At 63.4% G+C, this 8021-nt stretch overlaps 1 protein-coding gene across 2 annotated transcripts; it reads right to left on the reverse strand.

Moving 5' to 3' along the window:
- Positions 1 to 711: 711 nt before the first annotated feature.
- HMG20B (high mobility group 20B) lies at positions 712 to 6774 on the reverse strand. 2 transcript variants are annotated; one of them, XM_039466575.2, is made up of 10 exons: positions 6698 to 6774; positions 6347 to 6402; positions 5895 to 6003; positions 5109 to 5312; positions 3718 to 3838; positions 3105 to 3151; positions 2778 to 2850; positions 2298 to 2513; positions 1480 to 1612; positions 712 to 1245 (listed from the first exon to the last, which is right to left on the reverse strand). In XM_039466575.2, exons 2-10 carry the CDS (start codon positions 6382 to 6384, stop codon positions 1233 to 1235), a joined length of 954 nt encoding a protein of 317 aa, XP_039322509.1. In that variant the 5' UTR covers positions 6385 to 6402; positions 6698 to 6774; the 3' UTR covers positions 712 to 1232. The 2 variants fall into 2 exon arrangements, with proteins under 2 accessions (XP_039322509.1, XP_039322510.1); XM_039466576.2 differs by having other exon boundaries at positions 1156 to 1245; positions 3105 to 3148.
- Positions 6775 to 8021: the final 1247 nt, after the last annotated feature.

The following is an 8021-nucleotide window of genomic DNA, read 5'->3' on the forward strand; positions in this document are numbered from 1 at the left end:
AGCCGAGATCGCGCCATTGCACTCCAGCCTGGGTAACAAGAGCAAAACTCTGTCTCAAAAAAAAAAAAGAATGAGCAGAGATTAGATAAAGTTGATGACTGCACAACACTGTGAATAAGCTAAGTGCGCCTGAACTGTGTATTTTGAAATGGCCGAAACGGCCAGGCGAGGTGGCTCATGGCTCACGCCTGCAATCCCGGGGCTTTGGGAGGCTGAGGGAGGAGGGTCTCTTGAGCCCAGAAGTTCAAGGCTGCAGTGAGCTATGACTGGGCCACTGCACTGCAGCCTGCGCAGCAGAGGGAGACCCCGTCTGTCACACATAAAACGGCTGTCATGGCAAGGTTTATGTTGCCCGTTTTACACAATAAACAAAGCAAAGCCAGTCTGCTGGGGAAGGACTTGAACCCCCGTGTGGACCCAAGTTGAAGGAAGAACTGAACAGCCATAACTGTCTCGAGCCCCAAGTCCACCACGTGTGCTGAGCCCACAATACACAAGTTCAGGTGGAAGGCAGGATGGAGACGCCTGCCCTGCCGCTGGCTGGCTCTGTGCACCGCAGGAGGCTGGACCCCAGCCTCCCTCAGAAACTCTGAGGCACTGCTGGAGGTAAGAGAGCAGGCCTGGCACCCCCAGCAGGGACGTCATGGGGGGGCCACGGCTACACCTTCTGAGCCCTCCACACAACCCCAAACAACGTATGCACTCACCAGCTGCAAACACAAATTTCGTTTCTATTTATTTAAAAAGTCCGGATCCAGCAGTGGGAAGGGACCGCACCCAGGAGGGTCCCAAGGCCGGAGGAGGGCGGGATGGGCAAGACCACCCCCGCATCTGGAGGGCAGGCATTTGAGGACCCATCCCAGGTAAGTCCCCACAGGGCAGCTGCCTGTGTGGCCCAGGGCACACACCTGGGTAATCTGGGGGGTCCTGCCGTGTGCTGGGGGTGGTCGTCTGTCCTGGTCCCGGGGATAACGGGGGAGCCGCATGGTGCACGGCTATCCTCCGAGGAGGGGTGCCCGCGGTTGTGCGGTCGCGGCGAGTGTTTCTTCTGGGTTCAGGGGGCTGGGGTGATTGAAAGCTAAAGGGATGCTGCAGAAATTTAATTTTAGGGGGGCTGGAGCCCCCAAGGTGCAGGATGGGACCAGGCCCCAAAGGGTGGACCCTCAGCCTCTCGTCCACGGGGCGGGGCCACGCCCACAGCTTCTCCTCTGCATCGTGGGCCCGCCCACTCCTCACAGGTGCTCGCTGAAACGAGACAGAAGGGTCCGGGATGAGGACCGTACCATCTCTGGCCCCCGCCAGACCCAGAGGAACCCCAGAGGCCAGGCATCAGCTACTCCGACAGATGTCAGGGTTCGGGGGGGCCGGCGTGGGTCCCACCTAATCCAGGCACGACGATCCGCCCTGAGAAGCTTTGGGGAAATCCTGGCGCCCCCCGCCGAGCGAGCCTGGCCCCGCCCCGCCCCGCCGGGCACACACCTGGCGACCTGGGCCAGGATTTCCTTGATGCGGATGATGAGCTTCTCGTGCTGTGCGGGATCGCGCTCGATGGCGCCGTGCAGCCGGGCCATGTAGAAGTCCAGGGTGCCTAGCGTGGGCGTCTCGCCGGTGCCTGGGGACACGTAAGGTGAGTCAGGCGAGGGTTCCGGGGAGTCGCAGGGCGGGGACTCCAAGGCAAGGGGCAGAGAGGTGGGGGGTGTACTGCCAGGGCGGGTCTCGCGGAGGGCGCGGGGACGCGAGTCGGTGGGTTCCCCGGCGCTCAGAGGTTGCGACCCTGGCCAGCGCGGGCGGGGCGCACGGTGGGGTAGGGTCAGCCGAGGCAGGAGGCGGCCGGCGAGGACGGGGCGGGGCGGGGCCGCGGGTCTCGAGCGGCGGGGGTCCCGGGTCAGCCAAGGACCATCGCAGACAGAGGGAGCGGGGTCGGGGAGGCGGCGGGATGACACCGGGGAGCTGGGGTCTGGCGGGGCGTGGGGTCAGTGCTCAAGGCCGGTCGGGGGCTGGCGAGGGAGAGGGGCCGGTAGGGAGGGGTGCCTGGAGCGTCGGAGGTGGGGGCACGATGGGGCTGTGGGAGGAAGAGCGGTCAGCGGGGACCAGGCGGGAGGTCGTGGCCGGAAGTGCGGTCCGTGTGGGCGAGGTCAGGGACGGAGACGAGCAACGGGTCGCGGAGCGGAGCAATGGGCTGGGGATGGGGGGTTCGGGCGGGGACGGAGCTCGGGGGTGTGCGGTGAAGGCGGGGCGATGGGCGGGGCCGGGGGGGGTCCGGGTGAGCGGGGCGGGGCCATGGGCGGGGTCCGCACCCGGCACCGGCAGCGAGGCGAAGCTGGCGGTGAGCGCCTGGCGCACGGCCTGGAGCTGCTGCTGCAACGCCAGCGTCCGCCGCTCCTCCAGCGCCAGCTCCTGCTCCAGACGCTCGCGCGCGCTGCTCATACTCTGCGTGTGTCTCTGCAGCACCGCGTTCTGCTCCTCGAAGGCCACGTTCATCTTCCGCAAGCGCCGCAGCTCTGCCTCGCGGGCTGGGCGGGAGTGAGCAGGGTCAGCGCCCTCGCCTCCCCACTCCCCCCATCCCGCGGCTTTAGCCCGGGACGCGTCCCTGCCAGAGTTGTCACTGCGCCCTCTGCCTCCCGCTCCACATCAGTTCCTGGGGCGACGACGGGTGCCTGGGCGCTCAGAGGGAACCTCCCGATCCGCCCCCTCCCGCCTTGGGGCCCTCCTGGCCCACACTCCCCTCCACCACCCACTTCCACGGAGTTCGCATCAGGACCGCAGTTGACAGTCACCTTTGTTTTGGTCCAAGAACTCTTCAGTGAAGATGGGAACGTCGAAAGTGGAGAAGCCGTCGCAGTCCCCACCCTAAGACGAAGGGACAAGGTGGAAATTTGCCGGTGGTAGGGGGCAGCCACGTTCTTTCTGGGTGTGCCCCAAACCTAGGAGGGTCTCCTGGGGCACCCTGGGTGTGAGTACAATCAACAGCGTCCCCACAGGGCAATGGCACCAACCCTGCTTGCATACATCTGGGCAAGGGGCAATGGCTTCCTCCTCGAAACGGCGGTTTAGAAAACTCCAGACCTTTCTACCGAAGGTGCTTTGCTAGGAGGGTCGCTTACCTTGTGTCCATTCAGGAGGGTGTTCATGAGCCCTGGGCCCGAGTCTTCTGGTGGGGGAGGGGAGGGGAAGGGTCAGCCTCCCAGGTGTCCAGGGACTACACCCTGCACCCAACGTCAGCCCTACTCACAGGCTGCAGCTCCGCACCTGAGTCCCCCCGCATCTGGGCATCCCACCTTCACTCCTGTCCCGGCCATGTATCTCTCCGCTGCCCAGCCCATGGCACTGTGCCTCATGTAGCAGAGGCCTTACCTGGGCTGCAGTCGCACCCCATTGGAGCAGGACCCCAACTGCTCCCGCTGGCCCCTCCCACCATTTTTCTTTTTGAGACTAAGTCTTGCCCTGTCACCCACGCTGGAGTGCAGTGGTGCGATCTCGGCTCACCGCAACCTCCGCCTCCTGGGTTAAAGCGATTCTCCTGCCTCAGCCTCCCGAGTAGCTGGGACTGCAGGCATGTGCCAACATACCCATCTAATTTTCGTATTTTTAGTAGAAAGGGGGTTTCACCATGTTAGCGAGACTCGTCTCGAACTCTTGACCTCAGGTGGTCCACCTGCCTCGACCTCCCAAAGTGCTGGGATTACAGGCTGAGCCGCTGCGCCTGACTTCTCCCACCTTTTTTGATCTTCTTCTCCTGCATCTTCTCCGTGCACATCTTGTAGGCTTCCGACTGCTGGTATGCCCGAAGCTCCTTCATGTACTGCTGCTTCTCTCTCTCCGCCTCGTCCAGGTACCGCTGGAGGGCAGCACCAGAAGACTTGACCCACCCAGAGGCAGGGGAAGCCTCCAACGTCAGGACCCAGACTCCATCCCTCAGCTTTCACTGCAACCTCCCCTCTCCTGAACCTTCAATAGCTCCCTATTCCCTTCAGACAGACAACCAGCTCCTCAGCCTGTTGCTCAGGGACCTCCGAGCTCCCACATCACTTCCCATGCCCCTGACTCGTCGGGCCCTGACAAGCCACTCCCAGATGCCAGTCATGGGCAGGCACCCACCTCCAGGGTATGCAAATGCCTGGACTCCCTCCTACACCCGTTTCTCTTTTCGAAATCTCACTTACAAGGGTGCATATCGGTGGTGGTTTTGGTACATTTACTTAACGTTTTTGCAATTTTTAAACTAACAGGATATGAAAATCCAGTTTCGCAAAAAATCCAGGCCACACCCGACTCCTTAGACATACCCTTATTGGCCCTCCAGTTTTCAATCTGTCTGGCCTCTTGCTAGCCCCGCCCCCAAAAGCTGGTTGCGGGCCAGGCATGGTGGCTCACGCCTGTAATCCCAGCACTCTGGGAGATGGAGGCTGTTGGATCATTGCAGGTCAGAAGTTTGAGACCAGCTTGGCCAACATGGAGAAACCCTGTTTCTACTAAAAATACAAAAATTAGCCGGGCGCGGTGGCTCAAGCCTGTAATCCCAGCACTTTGGGAGGCCGAGGCGGGTGGATCACGAAGTCGAGAGTTCGAGATCATCCTGGTCGACATGGTGAAACCCCGTCTCTACTAAAAATACAAAAATTAGCTGGGCATGGTGGCGCCTGCTTGTAATCCCAGCTACTCAGGAGGCTGAGGCAGGAGAATTGCCTGAACCCAGGAGGCGGAGGTTGCGGTGAGCCGAGATCGCGCCATTGCACTCCAGCCTGGGTAACAAGAGCGAAACTCCGTCTCAAAAAAAAAAAAAAAAAAAATACAAAAATTAGCCGGGCATGGTGGTGGGTGCCTCCAATTCCAGCTACTTGGGAGGCTGAGACAGGACAATTGCTTAAACCTGGGAGTCGGAGATTGCAGTGAACAAATATCTCACCACTGCACTCCAGACTGGAAAAGAGAACAAGACTCCATCTCAAAAAACGGCAACAAAACCCACCAAAAAAACCTAGTCATGGGTGGACATTTCTCCAGCCAGAAGGAAAAACCCTGCACGTGGAATCCTTTGGGGGTCAGGGCTACTGGGGGGTGGTCCGTGGACCCGTCGGCACTGTTCGGAGACCCGCCGTCCCTCCCACCTGCTTCTCTGTTGGCTGCAGCTTGCTCCACTCGGCGCCCAGCATCTTGGTGATCTCGGGAAAGGGCAGGTCCGGGTGGCGCGTGCGGATCTGCTCGCGCCGCTCGTTCAGGAAGCGCACGTAGCCTGTGACCGGTGCCTTGGGCCCATTCGGCAGAATCTTCTTCCGCTTCTTACCCTTGGGCCAGCCGCGTTTCTTCACCGGCTGCAGAACCGGGCTGCGTCGTTGGGAGGGGGGCCTGGCGGCCTGGGGCGGGGCTCAGAGGGGCATGGGCGGGGCCTAATGCTGTATGGGCGGGGCTAGGGGCGGGGCCTAGCTGGGGGAAAGAACCCGGAAGATCTGGAGGTAGGGCCGGGTTAGAAGTCAGGACACGGAGGGTTAGAGGGGTCCCTGGCCAGGGGTGAGGGGATCTGAAGGACTAGGGGCCGAGGTTTGAGCCCAGGGGTAGCGTTGACCGGTTGTGGGCGTGGCCTATTCTCGGTGGGCGTGGCTCCTTGCTGGAGGAAGGGCCCACAGGACCATAGGGGAAGGTGCAGCCCCCAAGGAGTGGAAGTAGGCGGGGCCTTAGCGTGGGCAGAGCTGGCATTGGGCGGCGAGCGGAGCCTGGATTTAGGGTGGCAGAGGATGTCAGGGGCGTGGCAGCTCGCACGGGGCGGGGTCTCAGCTTCCGGAGGAAAATCTGGGCTGTGGGCGGAGCCACAAGCAATTCAAATCTAGCTTGGGGCGGGGCTTCAAGGCTGGGGCGGGAGCCCGGGGCCTCCCCAAGCTCAGCGCAGGGACTCTCACCTCCTCCTCGTGGGACCCCTTCTCGCCGGCGCGTGGACCCTCGCCGCGCTCTTGCTTGACAGCCACCACGAAGCCCCCATGCTGGCCCGGAGCCTTGCCGCCCGTCGGCCTGGAGCCAAGGATACCAGGGTCAGCCTCGTCCCCAGAGCCTCCCCTCCCCCAACAACCACCCCAGGGCTTTTAGACCCCCGACGGCGGCGCTGCAGCGAGGGTGCCTGAGCCCGAGGAGGCGGGGTCTGATGGGGTCAGGATCCGGGGAAGGTGGGACAAGCGGGGCTCCTGGGAGGGACTGGAGGCCGCAGTGGGGGGTGCAGGACTGGCTGGAGGGAGAAGCCCCGTGACCCAGGTCGGGGAGTCAAGACACCGGTCGGCGGGACTGGGGCGGGGGTTCCAGAGCTAGAGCTGCAGCCGGGAAGGTGGCGCGGGCGTGGGGAGAGGGTCGGCGCACTCACGCGGCGGCCGCGCCGGGCTGCTTGGGGCCGTGGGACATGGCCGCTCCGGGCCGGACCTGGAACACGGACGCGGGTGGAGGTGAAAGGCGCCCGGGCCGCCCGATGGCGGACCGCGAACTGGGGTACCCCGCGATGGAGAGCCCCGGGATGCCGGGCCCGAAGCGCTGGGGGGGCCGGATCCGGGGGCGGGGAAGTCCTCGAGGGCGGGCGCCCCAAGAATCCTTTGTTGGGCAATCGCCCCCCGGGAGGCCTGGCTCGCTTCCCCCCCGCCCAGGAAAGACCCCGGCCCGGCCCGGGAACCCCCGCACCCCTGCCCCCTCTCAGGGCCTGGAGTTCCGCGGCTGTTTTCACCTCCAAAGAAACTTTCCTGGACCTCCCGACTGCGCGACGCTCCAACCAACCGCCCGCAGCCCGTCCCCCGCCCCCGCCGGCCGCCCCGCCCCGCCCCGCCCCGCCCCGCCCCCGGCATGCTAATGTGGCCTCGGCGAACGGTCCCATTGGGTGCGGTCTTACCCCGGGGCGTGGCCATGCAGATACAGATCGGCGCGCTGATTGACGATTGGCTCGGGAGGCTGCTGAGCCGCGTGGGAGGTTGGTAGGGAAGGCGGCGGGCGGTGCGTCAAGTTCGGCTGCGCTCGGCCGCGCTCGGGACCAATCGGAAGCGCGTGGCGGACTTGCCGGGCTGAGCCACTTAAAGGGCCAGTAGGCTCGGGGCGGACTCCTCCGAGCTGAAGGCGAGACTTGAAGCCGCTGCCGGATGGGGCGACCGGCGGATCCGGGTCGGACCCCGCCCCGGTTGCCATGGGGACGGACGGAGGCGGGTTGCTAGGGTTAAGGTCCTGCGGGGCAGCCCCCAGCCCTAGGACCAGGTCGGTTGTGTTCTTAGCTTCCTGCAAAACCTAGCTGGGAAATTTCCTATTGATTTACTCAGTTTAGAGCCCCCGATGTCCGCATCCCGGGGCTTCTGGCCGCAGGGGCGGCTCTCTCTCTGGGACCCCGGCTTTCCCTCCCGTGCTACGGGAACATCGTGTGCTGCGAGGCTGAGAATGGGGTGTGGGTCAGGCAGGGGGTGGGGTCGGGAGCTGGGCTGCAGGTGTTTGGGGGAAGATAGTGGGTGAAGGGAGGTTGCAAGGGCCTGGTGAGGATGGGGCTCGGAGGCTCCCCCCTGGGGGATCAGGGACCTCCCAGCAGGAGCCTGGTCTTCTGGCCCTAGGTGGGGCTGGCTCTGCTCCGAGGGCACTCCTGAGGTCACGGCCTGCAGACCACGGCCCACGTCATGTCCGTGCCCTCCTCTTCCTCTTTTTTTTTTTTTTTTTTTTTTTTTGGAGACGGAGTCTCGCTCTGTCCCCAGGGTGGAGAGCAGTGGCTTGATCTCGGCTCACTGCAACCTCAGCCTCCTGGGTTCAAGAGATTCTCCTGGCCGGGCTTGGTGGCTCAAGCCTGTAATCCCAACACTTTGGGAGGCCGAGGCGGGTGGCTCACGAGGTCAAGAGATCGAGACCATCCTGGTCAACATGGTGAAACCCCGTCTCTACTAAAAATACAAAAAATTAGCTGGGCATGGTGGTGTGTGCCTGTAATCCCAGCTACTCAGGAGGCTGAGGCAGGAGAATTGCCTGAACCCAGGAGGCGGAGGTTGCGGTGAGCCGAGATCACGCCATTGCACTCCAGCCTG

Source organism: Saimiri boliviensis, chromosome 14 (assembly GCF_048565385.1).
Source record: "Saimiri boliviensis isolate mSaiBol1 chromosome 14, mSaiBol1.pri, whole genome shotgun sequence".
NCBI classification, from domain to species: domain Eukaryota; kingdom Metazoa; phylum Chordata; class Mammalia; order Primates; family Cebidae; genus Saimiri; species Saimiri boliviensis.